The sequence below is a fragment of the Canis lupus genome, chromosome 27, assembly GCF_003254725.2.
Source record: "Canis lupus dingo isolate Sandy chromosome 27, ASM325472v2, whole genome shotgun sequence".
NCBI lineage: Eukaryota > Metazoa > Chordata > Mammalia > Carnivora > Canidae > Canis > Canis lupus.
In genome coordinates, this window is record NC_064269.1 from 3,698,664 (window position 1) to 3,715,626 (window position 16,963).

General features: G+C 39.5%; 1 protein-coding gene across 8 annotated transcripts in view; it reads left to right on the top strand.

The window, feature by feature from the left end:
• Positions 1-16,963, top strand: part of TFCP2 (transcription factor CP2) — a 60,870-nt gene that overhangs the window by 13,805 nt on the left and 30,102 nt on the right. The window contains exon 2 of one of the 8 annotated variants that reach the window (XM_035707595.2): positions 9,325-9,419. The exons of the other annotated variants lie outside the window; for them this stretch is intronic. Within the exon in view, the coding sequence (XP_035563488.1) occupies positions 9,331-9,419 (89 nt within the window). The 5' untranslated portion in view covers positions 9,325-9,330. The remainder of the gene's footprint in view (positions 1-9,324; positions 9,420-16,963) is intronic. 8 annotated transcript variants of the gene reach the window in all.

The following is a 16,963-nucleotide window of genomic DNA, read 5'->3' on the forward strand; positions in this document are numbered from 1 at the left end:
GTGTGTGTTTTTAAAAAACATGAAATTTTCTTACTTAACTATAATTTAGTGATCAAAATTAGGAACTTAACACACAATACTGTGATCTAATCTGTGGACCTTACTCAAATTTTGCCAATTATACCAGTAATGTCCTTTATAGCAGAAAAACATCCAAGATCATGTATTGATTCAGTTGTCATATCTCTTTTGTCTCGTTTAATCTAGAACAGTTCCTGAGTCTTTGTATTTTATATTAACAACTTGATGAGGACAGGCCAGTTATTTTGTAGACTAGCCCTCAATTTGGGTTTGTTTGATGCTTGCTCATGATAGATTCGGGTTATGCACTTTGGGTGGTACTACCTAAGGGATGCTGAGTTCTCTGTGTATCCCATCAGGATGCACATGTTACTGATTGATCCCATTACTGGCAATGTTAATTTGAACTACTTAATTAAGGTGGTATGTGCTAATTTTCTCCATTGTAAATTTATTATTTTGCCTTTTGTAATTAGTATCTTGTGGGGAGATCTCTTGAGACTGAGTAAATATCCTGTTCTTTCAAGCTTTCATCCACTAATTTTAGCATTTGTGAATGATTCGTACCCTAATTAATTTCTTTATGATAATTGCTAAATGATTTTTTTAAAGTTTTTATTTATTTATTTGACAGAGTGAGAACACAAGCAGGGAGAGCAGCAGGCAGTGGGAGAGGGAAAAGGAGGGAGCAGGGAGCCCGATAATGTGGCTCGGTCCCGGAACCCTGGGATCTTGACCTGAGCTGAAGGCAGATGCTTAACCGACTGAGCTACCCAGGCACCTAAATGATGATTTTCTAACTATGTCTTTCCTTCTACATTTATTGATTAGGTTTCCTTTCTTTTTTAAGGTTTTACTTATTTAAGAGAGAGAGAGACAGAGAGCAAGCAAGCCAGAGAGAGCACCAATGGGGGGAGAGGCAGAGGGAGAGGGAAAAGCAGGCTCCCTGCTGAGGGCTCAATCCCAGGACCTCAGGATTGACCTGAGCTGAAGGTAGACACTTGACTAAGTCACCCTGATGCCCCTATTGATTGGCTTTCTACTATAGGAAGGAACTTTCCCTTCTTATTTATTTTTAACAATGTCGCTTTGGAGATTTTTACTTTATTCAAAATATTATAATCTTTTACTACCACTACATATTTTGATCAAATTGTTCTGGATTTGGCCGGAAGAACTGCTTCAAACTGGTTCTGCAAAGAAGCCTTTTAAAATTAAGGTCTTAAGAAAAAATTAAGATCTTGTAAATGTCTATTGTCCTGAGGTAACTACTGATAACACCCTCATTCACTCACCAGAGTGTCCCTGTTTAAATGCTACATTATATAATCACTTTATTTAAAATGAAAAGCAAAAAAATAAAATAAATAGAATAAAATATAGAGCAGATCATTTTACTTTTCTCCTGAAAACTCTCCAATGATTTTGCATCTCACTTTGAATTAAAGCCTCTGTTCGGGTACCAATGTACACGGGATGCCCTTCAGATCATCTTGTCTATATCGATTCTTCATGGCATGCTCTGTCCCAGCCACATCTGGCCGTCTTAGAGTCCCTCGGATGCTATGCACACTCTCACCTCAGTGCCCTTGCATTTGTTCTTATTCTTCCTTAAACAGCCTTCTACATTCCCTACTTCTTTTAGGTTTCTGCTCAGATGTTGCTTTATCAGAGAGAGGTTCTGTAGCCACCCTCATGGAAAATAGCAAGCACCTTCTCCTCACCAGTACTCTGCCTCTCTCTGAACATCTCCTGTCTTACTCATTTGTTTGCCTGTTTCTTCAACTAGAATAAATGCTCCACGAAGGCAGTATATCCGTAGTGTTTTAGAAGGGGGGTACCTGGCAGGTAGTTTGTGTGGATTTGTTGGGTATGTGAACTGAACTCACTCATTGACTGTTTTATTTCAAAGGCAACTAGTGTAACAGTTTCTGAGGCAACTATTTATCAAAGCTGAGTTTTGTTCGTTCATTTTGCTGTCCTTTTTCATTACTGTTGGCCTTCACTTTTTCCCCCTTCAACTATTACCTATCCATCTTCTAAACCTCCATCTCTCTTTTTTTTTAATCTTAGAATTGGTCTGTTGTTACTCCCTGTTCCTTTACTTTCCCTTTTCGTTTGGGTCTCTTATGATAGACAGTGTATTTAGGTGAGATTCTTCCCATTGCCACAAAGTTTATCACTACTTCTGAAAAAGTGTTAAAAAAAATGAGTAAGAATGTTTAACTCCAAATTCAGGTTACTGTTGCCTCTGGAGGTCTAGGGGAATATAATGGAAGAAGGATACAGAGGGCTTCAACTGTTAGTGCTCTATTTCTTAAGTGGAGTAGAGTGTACACAGGTATTGGTTATACTTCTTTACCTTTTTATATGTCTGAAATACTGCATAATAAGTCTAAGGAACAAAGTGTCCAGCACATAATCGATTGCTGGCCAGCTTTCCTCATCTTTTTAAGTTGTCCTGTCATTCATTGCCTTTTTTTAAGCGAAGCTCTGTAAGTTTTTCTTTGCTTCCTTACGTTTTTTGCTCTCATAATTCTTACAGAAGATGCCCTCCAATCAAACAGTATTGCCATTCCTGCCTTTTCCTACTTTGATACCTTCTCTTTTTTTTTTGCACCGCCTCCTGTCCTGCCCTCCTCCTTTGTCTGCCTGTTTGGTAGTCATTTCCTTTTGTAGCTGATACTTAATTCTCCTGATGTATCATCAAGCTAGAATCTAGGAGAAAAATAGATTGGGGACTTTGATTACACAAAGTACTGCTCTGATTTGCCTTTCACTGCCGGTTCATGCTTTGTGTGCATATCAAGTCTTGGTTGATTCAATCACTCAGCAGATTTTTATTCATTCAACAAATATTTGAGTGTCTTCTGAATGCTAGGTTTTGTACAGCTTGACTGTGTAGCTTTGAGTCTTTCCCATATGCTCTTATATCTAGTGCTATGTCTAGTGCTATAGGATTAAAAGACAAATCGAGCAGGTTTTTGTCTTTACTTGCTTACAATTTGCTAGAGAACATAAGACCTGTAGATAAATAGGTATGATACAGGCTAGAAATTGATATGCTAAAACACTTATAAAGTGGTATAGGAGTTCAGAGCATAGAAATACTACTTCTACCTCCTGAAAGGGTATCTGAAAGAGGAGTAAGGTTTGGCCATGCAAAGATGGAGAAAGAAGATATTCAAGGCAGAGGGAGCATAGGATTAATGTAATTGCTGGATTACAGAGTTCGTGTATCTTTAAAATACAAAATAATGCTAAATTTGTTTTCCCTGATATACTCGGAATTTATGTGTTTACATTGTTATATATCCTAACCAATACTTTATTAAAAGATTTTATATATTTATATGAGAGAGAGGGAGAGAGAGATCACGAGCAGGGGAGAGGGGTAGAGGGAGAAGCAGATTCCCCATTGAGCAGGGAGCCTGATGTGGGACTGGATCCCAGGACCGTGGGATCATGACCTGAGCCCAAGGCAGACGCTTAACCGACTGAGCCACCCAGGCGCTCCTAGCCAATACTTTAGTTAGTCAGTGATTTAATATTTGTTAATCAGTGGGTATGGAATTCATTGCATTTTCCTGACTTTTTATGAATCTGAGCACCTTTTAAATGTTTACTAGCCATTCATGTTTTCTCCTGAGAAGTAAGAGTTCAAGTTTTTTTGATGGGAGGAGGGGTTGGTCCTTTTATATTAATTTATAGGAATTTTCAATATATTTTGAGTCCTCCTCTTTTGTCAGTTATCTGTGTAGCCATTATTCTCCCTGTTCATGGATTATCATTGCACTTTATGTGTCTTTGGTTCCAGAGTTCTTAATTTAGTGTATTATAACTTATGAATCTTTTCCTTTATGACATATGATTTTTATTTCATCTAATAAATTTATCCCTACTAAGGCCATAGATTTATTCTATTTATTGTCTTCGAAAGGCCAGGAATTATTCTCCTATTATTGTCTTCTAAAAGTTTTACATTTTGGGGGCACCTGGGTGAGTCAGTCTGTAAAGTGTTAGACTTTTGGTTTTGGCTCAGGTCATGATCTCAGGGGTCCTGAGATCCAGTCCCGATTGGGCTCTGTGCTCAGTATAAAATCTGCTCAAGATTCTCTCTCCCTCTCCCTCCCCATCTGTGCCCCCCCCCCATTGTGTTCTTTCTCAAATAAATAAGTAATAATAAATAAATAAATAAATAAATAAATAAAATCTTTTAAAAAATAAAAGTTACATATTTTCATTCTTTAAGTCTTTAATCCATTTAGAATTATTTTTTTAAATTAATGACTTTTTTTATTGGGTGTTGGTAAGGATCCAATTCCATTTCTTTCCCTTCCATATAGATGTTGACTTTTTCCAACATTATTTTTTCAAAAGTCCAAACATTCTTCACTGATCAATACCAGCTGTGTCATAAATGAAATTTCTATATATGTAGGGTTGTCTTATGGGCTCTGTATTCTGTTAAATAGGTTAATTCATCTGAGTCAATTCCATGCTGTCTTAATTACTAATGCTTTGAAATAATTCTTGATATCTGACAGGGTAAATCTCTAACCTTTTTTTTTTTTTTTTTTTTTTTTAAGATTTTATTTATTCATGAGAAACACAGAGAGAGAGAGAGAGAGAAAGAGAGAGAGACAGGCAGAGGGAAAAAAAGGCTCCATGCGAGAGCCTGATGCAGGACTCAATCCCAGGACCCCAGGATCACAACCTGAGCCAAAGGCAGTTGCTCAACCACTGAGCCACCCAGGTGTCCCTAAATCTCTAATCTTGTTCTTCTTCAAGAGTGTCTTGCCCTGGGGGATCTGACTCTTGGTTTCTGCTCAGGTCATGATCTCAAGGTTGTTCAACTGAGCCTTATGTTGGCCTCTGTGCTCAGCTCTGAATCTGCTTGTCTTTTTCCTGCTCCCCCTGTTCCACTTGTATGCATGTGTGCTCTCTCAAATAAATCTTAAAAAAAAAAAAAAAAAAAGTATCTTGGCTCTTCTTGACTTTGCTCATTGGTACAAATTTTAGCATTAACTTATCAAATTGAATCTATTGAGATACTGATTGGAATTTAATCTATAGATCAATTTGGGAAAAATTTACATCTTTATGATATTCACTCTTTCAGTTCTTGAACATGATATAGCACTCTGTTTAGGTTTTATCTGAATATCTTTTGAATTTTTCTCCTTTGTCTTCCTACTTTCATTACTGATTCAGATTCTTATTTCTTACTTGAACTATTGCATTAATTTTGGACTGATCTCCATATCCTTAGTCTCGTTTTTGTAAGAGGCATCCCACCATGCTGAGCTCTGGAACTAGACTTAGGATTTATATTCTGGTTCCATTAGAATTGGGCAAGTCACTTAACCTCTCTTGCTTTAATAATAGTACTTACCTCGTGGGGTTGTTATGAAGATTAAATGAGTTAATATATGTAAATAATTAGGACAGTGTCAGGCAAACAGTAAACATTCAATAAATGCTAGCTATTGTTACTATAAATTACAATAAATGCTCTGGTTTAAATTCCAGTAGTTTAGGGATACCTGGGTGGCTCATTGGGTTAAGCATCTTTCGCTTAGGTCCTGATCCTAGGGTCCTGGGTTGAGCCCCACATTGGGATCCCTGCTCACTGGGGAGCTTGCTTCTGCTTCTCCCTCTGCCGCTCCCCCTGCTTGCACTCTCTTTCTGTCAAATAAGTAAATGCAATCTTTAAAAAATAAAATATTAAAAAAAATTTAAGTAAGGTGCCTTGCTGGTTTAGTTGGCAGAGCATGGGACGCTTGATCTCAGGGTTGTGAGTTCAAGTCTCACATTAGGTGTGGAGCCTATTTAATTAAATAAATTTAAAAAAATAAAAGTAAAAAGTTTTTAAGTAATCTTTGCACCCAACGTGGGGCTCAGTCTTAACCCAGAGATCAAGAGTCTCATGTTCTACGAACTGAACTAGCCAGGTGCACATAGTTTGAGTATTTTTTTTTTTAAGATTTTATTTATTTATTCATGAGAGACAGAGAGAGAGAGAGAGAGGCAGAGACACAGGCAGAGGGAGAAGCAGGCTCCATGCAGGGAGCCTGACATGAGACTCGATCCTGGGTCTCCAGGATCAGGCCCTGGGCCGAAGGCAGCACTAAACCGCTAAGCTACCCAGGCTGCCCAGTTTGAGCATTTTGATGGATCATATTGCCATCCAATACAAGGGTGGGGAACATGGCAGGGAGGTAGGCTGGGCAGAAAAATCAAGAGTTCTCCTTTGAATCCAAGTCCATTTGATATCCCTGAGAGGCATCAAGGAGGCAAAATTATGTAGATGTTTAAATATATTTAAATCTGGAATTCGGAATAGGAGTCTGGACCTAGTAGATGTGTTTGGGAGTCATCAGAATCATTTTTAATGATTTTTAAATGTCTGAGAATTAATGAGATCATCTGGGAGTACAGAAAGAGAATACCAAAACCAATTCCTGAGATTTTGTAGAAGAGGGGTTGGAGAGATGCTTTGGGTGAGGTGGGAAGAAAATCAGGAAAACATGTTCAGAGGCCAGTTAGGAGAGTGTTTCCATGGAAAGGTGAAGTGAAAGCCTAACTGTCATGGTTGCAGGAATGAATCAGAGATGAGGAAGTAGATACTGTGTATATAGAGACTTTTAGTTACAGAAGGTACAGAGAAGTATAGCAGTAGTTGAAGGAAATGTAGAAGGACTTTTTTTTAGAGGAGATGCTCAAACATAATTACACTGGCTATATTCTAGTAGAGGGAGATTGATGGTATATGCTTTGGGACAATCAAAAGAATAAAGTTCGTGGGAATTGAGAATGGATGGATTCCAAGTCCATGGTTAAGGACCAATGTTTCCTAGAAGGACTTTGCCTTCATTGTATTAGGAGCAAAAGGTAGGTAGGTTTGTAGGTTTGATAGTGGAAGATGCCTAAAAGTGTTGTATGACAAATTTAACTAGTCGTATTGGGTGTGGAGAGGCAACTGCAAGTAGCATAGAAATACTTAGGAGTTCTTTACAGGGGTTATAGGTAGCCAAGTACTTGGTGCAGTTTTGATAATAAATGATAGCATTTTCTGGACTGTTTGTCCACATTATAACCCAATCATGTTTGTTGGATAGCCTAATTATATAAAGATCCAGATTTTCTTTTTCTTTTCTTTTTTTTTAAGATTTTATTTATTCATGAGAGAGAGAGAGAGAGAGAGAGAGAGGGAGGCAGAGACATAGGCAGAGGGAGAAGCAGGATTCCTACAGGGAGCCTAATGCAGGATTGGATCCCAGGACCCCGGGATCACGACCTGAGCCAAAGGCAGGTGCTCAGCCACTTAGCCACCCAGGCGCCCCAAGACCCAGATTTTCTAATGGGCATATTATTATTATTTTAATTATTTATTTAAACAGTATTTATTGAGTACCCACTATGGTCAGGTCTTGTTGATACTAGGGTGACAAGACAAATGAGGTCTTGGCACTCTTGGAGCTTGCATTTTTATGAAAGAGTAGATAGATAGACAAGGAAATTTCAGAAAGAAGTGCCGTGATGAAAATATGTAGGATCTACTTTAGTAGGTACAGTGGTCAGGAATGTCTCTTTGTAGACATGACAGTTTAGCAGGGACCTGAATGATGAAAAAGAACCAGCCAGACAAAAATCTGAAATTTAGCTTCTGGGCATGGGAATCCATTATTGCAAAAGCTTTGAGTCCTTTTAGTGAACTCAGTTAATTGATACTATCATTCTCTTAGTATGAATCGAACAAATAGCTACATGGAAGTGTTGGAGCACACCATCTCTAGAAATCTCTTTGGAGCATTGAACAGAAGCTTTTGATTGTGTTTTTTCCTCAGGAATGTTTTTGTTTTGTTTTGTTTTGTTTGTTTTAGAGAGAAAGGGAGGCAGAGAGGGGGAGAGAGAGTCTTAAGCACGCTCCACACCACCCCCACTCTCCACATGCGCCGCCCCCCCTCCCCCCCAGGGCTGGATCTCATCACCTGAGATCTAGACCTGAGTTGAAATCAAGAGTCAGATGCTTAATGGACTGAGCCACCAGGCTCCTTCCTTCAGGAATGTTTTGAACAGGTGCTGCTTTATGCCAGTCTTTGAGTAATAAAAAAGGACAAAATTTGGATAAAATTTGTTTACTGTTTTCCCACGGCCTGAAACGGTGCCAACCAGGCACATAAGTGCAAAGTATTTATTGAGTGAATGGATGCATAAACTTGAATTTATATCTGCTCTTCACTAGCTGCATAACCTTGGGCAAAATTTTAACATCTCATATTACTTGAGTCTCAGTTTCTACAAATGGCAGATGAGGAGGGGGACACTGTTCCTTCTGCCCCACAGCACTATTACGTGGGTTAAATGTGAATTTATATGTAAAAAATCTGTGGTAGTAGTTGAGTTGGGAGTGAAGGAGCATAAGGGAAAACAATTGCAGTTTGTTGGCTGGAACTTCTGAAAGGGGAACAGAGATGTGGGACATGTAATGAGAGATGAGGTGTGAAAAGGTAAGCTGGGTCCACTTTGAAAGACCTTAGGAGCTCAGCTGAGAAATTAGTGCCTTGACATGATTTCCCTAGGAAGTCATGAAAAGTTGTAAACAGAGTAATGACATTTTAAATTTACATTTTTAGGGATCCCTGGGTGGCGCAGCGGTTTGGCGCCTGCCTTTGGCCCAGGGCGCGATCCTGGAGACCCGGGATCGAATCCCACATCAGGCTCCTGGTGCATGGAGCCTGCTTCTCCCTCTGCCTATGTCTCTGCCTCTCTCTCTCTCTCTCTCTGTGACTATCATAAATAAATAAAAATTAAAAAAAAATTAAAAAAAATCAGAAAAAAAAATAAATTTACATTTTTAAAGGTTACTCTGACTGAAGATTGGAGGATAATGATAAGAAGCTAGTTATCATTCCTGAGAAGGGTTGAAGCTTAGTGAACTGGCTATCTTCTGCTCTGCATATCCTTAGAAATGCAAATCATTTCTTCTATTTACTATCTATAAAAGAAAGGTAGCAAATAACAGTTCTGCTTTGATTACATCATCAAGCCTAATTTGAGATACCTCCTGGGAGTGTGTTGGCCATTTTAGAAGACTTGGCTTTCATCAAACATATGGTCTGAAGGAAGAGCAATTTTCATAAGTCCTACCACTGTGAGCATGAAGGGGAGGGCGATAGCTAAAGCCTTTTTAAACATTTCATAGGACTAATGCTCTGGGAGTTTTAGGATTTTTCCCAAATGTCATTAGCAGTTAAAAGCCTTAAAAAACCAAAAATCTTTGCTTGTCTTTCACTGCAGGGAGGAATGGAAGATCTGGGAGATTTGGGGGCTTTGAAGCTAGGCTTGGTAGTGGGATGGAATGAGCAAGGCGGAAGAACTCCAAAGGATAGGTGGTGAGTGATACTTACCCATTAAGAGGGAGGGAAGCTGAACTGGAGGGAAAAAAAAAACAAAACAAAACAACTGGTACACATGTGGACCTAAAAAGAAGCTTTGAGGCTCAGCACCATAAGTGTGGTTTCCCTTGTTGTTTTCCCATGTAGGTCATACTGTGATAGTAATCAGATTTTGAATACTGAAATGGGAGTTCCACTTTATCAAAATTGTCAGTCTTGGAATAAATAACCCATGAATATTGTTGCAGGTTGCCACTCATTACTTAATGGGAAGAGTCAGTAATTCCAAATTTAATAAAAGAGATGGGTATTAATGATGCCACAGGTGATGTTTTCAATTAGCAGTGTTTTAATGAGATTTATAGGCTGCTAAGAGCTAATCCTGTAATGTAGGAAAAAAACTGAGAAAGCAGGCCTATATCTGGCAAATCTCCTGAGATAGGGCTTTGCTGATTTAGATTTCTTTCTTTTTTTTTATTCAGATTTCTTTGATTAAACTTTTAATATCTTACAAGTTTTCTGGAAGTAGATTTTTTTTTTTTTTTAATTTTTATTTATTTATGATAGTCACAGAGAGAGAGAGAGAGGCAGAGACATAGGCAGAGGGAGAAGCAGGCTCCATGCACCGGGAGCCCGATGTGGGATTCGATCCTGGGTCTCCAGGATCGCGCCCTGGGCCAAAGGCAGGCGCTAAACCGCTGCGCCACCCAGGGATCCCTGGAAGTAGATTTGTATCTGACATTGGTTAGATACTTTTCAGCTTCCAAAATAAGGCTTGCAGACAAGTTTGAAGTGAGAACTTTTTAGTGATTTTCTAGGCTAAGGGAAAATAAAAAGCACATTGCTTGTAGAAGTAAAGAAGTAGTAATTGGCAAATAATTCAGCAGAATAGAAATGAGGGAGATTCAGAGACTAGGTGGGGGAAGAGATATTAGCTTCATTTTGGAGTAAACTTTGAGATCTACATAGTGAACAACAACTTTCAAACCGCTGGTCTCTCATAAACTGTGCTGAAGAAATAGAATAGTTTATATCCCTAAGTACTTCTTAAAGTGCTTAAGGAACATTAAGCCCACTATTGAGATCTGGAAAAAAGTTCTAGAAATACTATTTCTAAAGAAAGACTTATCAGATGACCCATATCTGTATCAGGGACAGTTTTAGCATAAAATCCAGATGTGGTGTTTTTAACTGTTGCTCACTTGGCATTTTAATGTCCTACTCACTGGACAGTCTGCATTCCAGGTTTGAAGTTGGAAGGGAGTAGTGGAGTTAAGCTACTTAGGGCAGAGTTGTATAAAACACCTGCTAGAGATATACTAAAGCCTTTTTGAGTTATATCATTTTTGCTCTAAATTTTAAAATAATTCATTTATGCTTACTTGAGTGTTTGTAATACTGTAAGGACAATGAACTGGAATGCAGGAAAATAATAGGTATTTGTAGAATAATGCAGTATGATTTATTGCTGTGCAGAGATAAACATTTAGACAATGATGCTATACTTTATAAGGGGACCTCATCCATAACCTGATGATTGGTTTGTCATCCTGCCACCTAAAATAGGGCTCAAAGACTATTTGCTGAATATATGGAAATTAAAAAAAGATTAAAGAGATTTACAGATTCAGTGTCAAGCTGAGTATTTTCCCGCTAGTAGTTGGATTTGGTGATAGATATGCATAGACCTGAAGAAACAACCTTTCCTTTAGAGGTAATGTTTCAAGATGGCTCACTGAGAACCTCTAAAATCAGATTTTGGTATAGAGAGGTGGTCATCTTAGATGACATAAAGATCAAACCCATTACATTGGCTTATTAAGACATAGCGCGCGTGCACATTCACACACACACACACACACACACATACACACACAAAAGACAGCACCAAGTAATTAAGCTCACCATCCATCCCTCCCCCTCCTCGCTTCTGATTTAATTGGCACAGGATATGGCCTGGAAAGAAGTTCTGACCACTCCTCTCACCCCCACAATTAATTGTTATTATGTTGTTGAGGTTAACAGCCACTGATATTTATATACCATTTTTTTTTTTTTTTTTTTATGATAGTCACACAGAGAGAGAGAGGCAGAGACATAGGCTGAGGGAGAAACAGGCTCCATGCACGGGGAGCCTGAGGTGGGATTCAATCCCGGGTCTCCAGGATCGTGCCCTGGGCCAAAGGCAGGCGCCAAACCGCTGCGCCACCCAGGGATCCCTTATATACCATTTATACAGATCTGACTGCTATAATTTAGTAATTCAGTCTACAAGTTACAGCAGAAGATGACTTAAAAACAATTTTACTTCCAAATATTTTCCAATTTAAAAAGCAGGATTGGGATCACAATTTTCAACCCAGTCTTCAGTGCGAACATACTGGCCTTTAGATTTAGCAGTGCTCTTCATTGCTTTGCAGTGGAGAGTTATGTGCTGTATGAGTTTAAAAATGAGAGAGCCAAAAGGGAGCTAATAAGAATGAGTGGAGGAAGAGTCACTTTTTTCTTTTTTAAAATTTATTATTTAAAAAAAATTATTTTTTTAAATTTAATTTCAATTTGCCAACATATAGTATAACACCAAGTGCTCATCATATGTACCCTCCTTAATGCCTGTCACCTCCTCTTTAGCAACCCTCAGTTTGTTTCCCAGGGTTAAGAGTCTCTCATGCTTTGTCTTCCTCTCTGATTTTTCCCCGTTCAGTTTCCCCTCCCTTCCCTTGTGGCCCCTTGCACTATTTCTTATATTCCAAATATGAGTGAAACCATATGATAATTGTCTTTCCTCGATTGACTTATTTCACTCAGCATTATATCCTCCAGTTCCATCTACATTAATATAAATGTTAGGTATTCATCCTCTCTGATGGCTGAGTAATATTCCATTGTATCCATACACCACATCTTCTTTATCCAGACATCTGTCAAAAAACATCTCAGCTCCTTCCACAGTTTGGCTCTTGTGGACATTGCTGCTATGAACATTGGGGTGCAGGTGTCCCTTTGTTTCACCACATTTGTATCTTTGGAGTAAATATCCAGTAGTGCAATTGCTGGGTCGTAGGGAAGAGTCACTTTTCTGTTGAGTATCATCTGTGTTTACTCTCTATGTGAGTCTATATTTGTTTAATTATCTATTAAAGTAGATAATATCCTTGTTCTTAAATAGCTGAATGACATTCTGATCTGGAAGAATTGTCTTTTATTGTGTACTTAAAAAAATTGTTTTTTTTGTTTTTTTAAGATTTTATTTATTTATTTGAGAGAGCGCATAAACCGTGGTGGGGAAGTGGCGGGGACGTGGCGGGGATGGGCAGAGAGAGAGGGAGAAACAGACAACCAGCTGAGCAGGGAACCCAACTCAGGGCTCGATTCCATGACCTAAAGGCAGACATTTAACCCACTAAGCCATCAGCCCCATTGTTAGTTTTTTGAGTACTGATAAAGGGACTGTAAATAAACTTAATTTAATTTAGTACAAAGTTTTAAGGGAAAGATACTCTGGTTGTGGTCAACACTATAAAAAATTAAAGTAAAAAGGAAAATACCAAATTGGGCAGCCCGGGTGACTCAGCGGTTTAGCACCACCTTCAGTCCAGGGTGTGATCCTGGAGACCCTGGATCGAGTCCCAGGTCGGGCTCCCTGCATGGAGCCTGCTTCTCCCTCTGCCTGTATCTCTGCTTCTCTCTCTTTCTCTGTGTCTCTCATGAATAAATAAATAAAATCTTAAAAATAAAAAGAAAATACCAAATTAATAAGTATTGTTTTATGAAATTTGTTTCAGTTCTGTAGACACATATACTGGGTCTTTTTTTTTTTTTTTTTTTTTAAGATTTTATTCATTTATTCGAGAGAGTCAGAGAGATGCAGAGCCAGAGACATAGGCAGAGGGAGAAGCAGGCTCCGTGCAGGGAGCCTGATGCAGAACTCAATCCCGGGATGCCGGGATCACAGCCTGAGCCAAAGGCAGACGTTCAGCTACTAAGCCACCCACGTGTCCCTGTACTGGGTCTTTTTTTTTTTTTTAATTTTTATTTATTTATGATAGTCATACACAGAGAGAGAGAGAGAGAGAGAGAGGCAGAGACATAGGCAGAGGGAGAAGCAGGCTCCATGCACTGGGAGCCCGATGTGGGATTCGATCCCGGGTCTCCAGGATCGCGCCCTGGGCCAAAGGCAGGTGCCAAACCGCTGCGCCACCCAGGGATCCCCCCCTGTACTGGGTCTTAATATAAAAATAACTTACTTGGGGCACCTGAGTGTCACAATTGGTTAAGTGTCCGACTCTTGATTTTGGCTCAAGTCATGATCTCAGGGTCATGAGATCCAGCCCCATGTCAGGCCTAAGATTCTCTCTTCTTCTCCCTCTGTGCCACCCCTCCCCCCATGACTTACCTAATGTAAATGGTATTCAGAAAAATTTGAAAGCCATAAGACTAACGCATGTGAAAAAGATGGAGGGAAAGAGGTGATTGTCCTATCATTCTCTTAATGGGGCCAGACTGATAACTCTGCACATTTATATTTCTTTCTTTTTCTCATCTCACACTTTGTTTTTTTACCCAGTTGCTTATTCTTTGGATCTGACCATATTGTTCAAATTCTTTACCAGAAGAGTGAAAATAAGTGTTTCATTGGCAGTGTAGTTTTTATGGCATTAATTTTATTTATTATTATTTATTTATTTATTTATTTATTTATTTATTTATTTATTTATTATTTAAATATTTAAAATTTGAGTATAATTGATATACCATAGTATATTAGTTTCAGGTGGGCAACATGATGATTCAGCTTCTCTATATGTTTATGCTGTGCTCACCACAAGTGTAGCTGCCATCTGTTCGCCATACAGTGCTAATACAACATTATTGAATGTATTCCCTATGCTGTGCCTTTTATTTCTGTGACTTATTCATTCCATAACTGGATGCCTGTATCTACCACTCCCCTTCACCCATTTTGACCATCCCTTTGCTCCCTCCTTCCCTCTGGCAACCATCAGTTTGTTCTCTCTAGGTCTGATTCTGCTTTTTGTTTATTCATTTGTTTTTTAGATTCCAGGTATATGTGGATTCATATGGTATTAGTCTTTCTCAGGCTGACTTATTTCACTTAGCATAATACCTTCTAGGTCCATCCATATTGCCACAAATGGTAAGTTCTCATCCCTTTTGGTGACTGCATAATATTCCATCGTGTCTGTATACCACCTCTTCCTTATCCATTCATCTATCGGTAGACACTTAGGTTGCTTTCTTGGCTATTGTAAATACTGCAGTATACACAGGGGTGCACATATCTTTTCAAATCAGTGTTTTAGTTTTCTTTGGGTAAATACCTAGTACTGGAATTATTGGATTGTTTTATTTTTTTTATTTTTATTTTTTTAAAGATTTTGTTTATTTATTCATGAGAGACACAGAGAGAGAGAGAGAGAGGGGCAGAGACACAGGCAGAGGGAGAAGCAGGCTCCATGCAAGGAGCCCGATGTGGGACTCGATCCCGGGTCTCCAGGATCACACCCTGGGCTGCAGGCAGCAGTAAACCACTGCGCCACCGGGGCTGCCCTATTGGATTGTTTTAAAAGGTAATTTAAGTGATTGGAGTTGTCATACTGTATTCTGAGATGGTTGTGTGATATGTTGTTTATTTTTCCTGAAATACCATATAGTGCCTTTTGGAATGTACCTTTTTTCCCTGTGTGTGTGAGTTTTTAAATATGTCTTTTCTTTTTAAAGATTTTATTCATTTATTCATGAGAGACAGAGAGAGGCAGAGATTTAGGCAGAGGGAGAAGCAGGCTCCCTGTGGGGAACCTGCTGCAGGATTCAGTTATGGAACCCTGAGACCACGCCCTGAGCTGAAGGCAGACACTCAACCACTGAGCCACCCAGTTGTCCCTAATATTTCTTCTAAATAAGTATGATTTAATGTCTTTATGTATTCACCACAACTATTAAGTTTGGCCGTAAAGAATTCTATTTTTTTTTTTAAGATTTTATTTATTTGAGAGGAAGCGTGCACAGCAGGGGGAGGGGCAGAGAAAGAGGGAAAGGGAGAAACAGGCTCCCCACTGAGTGCAGAGCCCTACAAAGGGTTCAATCCCAGGACCCTGGGATCAAAACCTGAGCTGAAATCAGACACTTAGCTGACTGAGCCACCCAGGTGCTCTAAGAATTCTTTAAAAACATTGGAACAGGGCAGCCCCGGTGGCGCAGCGGTTTAGTGCTGCCTGCAGCCCAGGATTTGATCCTGGAGACCAGGGATCAAGTCCCACATCGGGCTCCTTGCATGGAGCCTGCTTCTCCCTCTGCCTATGTCTCTGCCTCTCCCTCTCTCTGTGTGTTTCTCATGAATAAATAAATAAATAAATCTTTAAAAATAAATAAATAAATAAAAACATTGGAACAGGAACTATTCCTCTTACTACTTAACAGACCACCCCCAAAATGTAGTCGCTTAAAACAACAATTTATGATTTCTCATGAATCTGTGTATTGATCTGCTTCATGTGGTGTCAGGTGAGGATGCAGTCATCTGGGGACCTGGGCTGAAACATCCACGGTGGCTCGCTCATGTGTCTAATGTTGGGGCTGTGCTGAGACACTGGGCTGGCTCGCTGTCTCTTTCCACATAGCCTTAAGGCCTCTCCCTCTGCACTTAGCTACTCCATATGGTCTCTCCAGCAGGGTAGCCAGATTTCTTACCTGGCAATTTAAGGTTCCTCAAAACACAAACGTGAAAGCTAACTATCCATCTTAAAGATCATTCCTGGGATGCCTGGGTGGTTAAGCTCAGTCTGTTAGGTGTCTGACTCTTGTTGATTTCTGCTCGGGTCGTGATCTCACAGTCATGAGATCCAGCCCTCAGTCTGGCTCCACGCTCAGTGTGGAGTTTGCCTGAGATTCTTTCTTCCTCTCCCTCTGTCCTGACCATCCCCACCCCTGCCTGTGTATGTGTGTGCCTGCGCTCTCAAAATACATCTATTTTAAAAAGTTCTTTCTCGGGGATCCCTGGGTGGCGCAGTGGTTTGGCGCCTGCCTTTGGCCCAGGGCGTGATCCTGGAGACCCGGGATCGAATCCCACGTCGGGCTCCCGGTGCATGGAGCCTGCTTCTCCTTCTGCCTGTGTCTCTGCCTCTCTCTCTCTCTCTCTCTCTCTGTGTGACTATCATAAATAAAGAAAAAAATATTGAAAAAAAAGTTCTTTCTCGTCCATACCCTCTGCCCCCTCCCCATTAGAAGAAAACCAACAACAAAAAAACAAGGCCAAAAATAAAAAAAAACAAGGCCACATTTGAATCATCTAGATTTCATTTATTTTCCTTTTTCCCCCAAGCTCTTTGTTTAGCATTTGCTCTTCCATAGATAGGAAGTGTCTAGCAACTATTTAGGTGCAAGTTAAGCATAAATGGAAAAGAACTTAGTAAATTGAAATGGGAGAAGTGAGTACAGGATGGGGAATAGATGATGTCATAAACTGCATTAAAAAATCATAAGAAAAAAAAATCATAAGAACTAAAAAGATGTGCCATTCA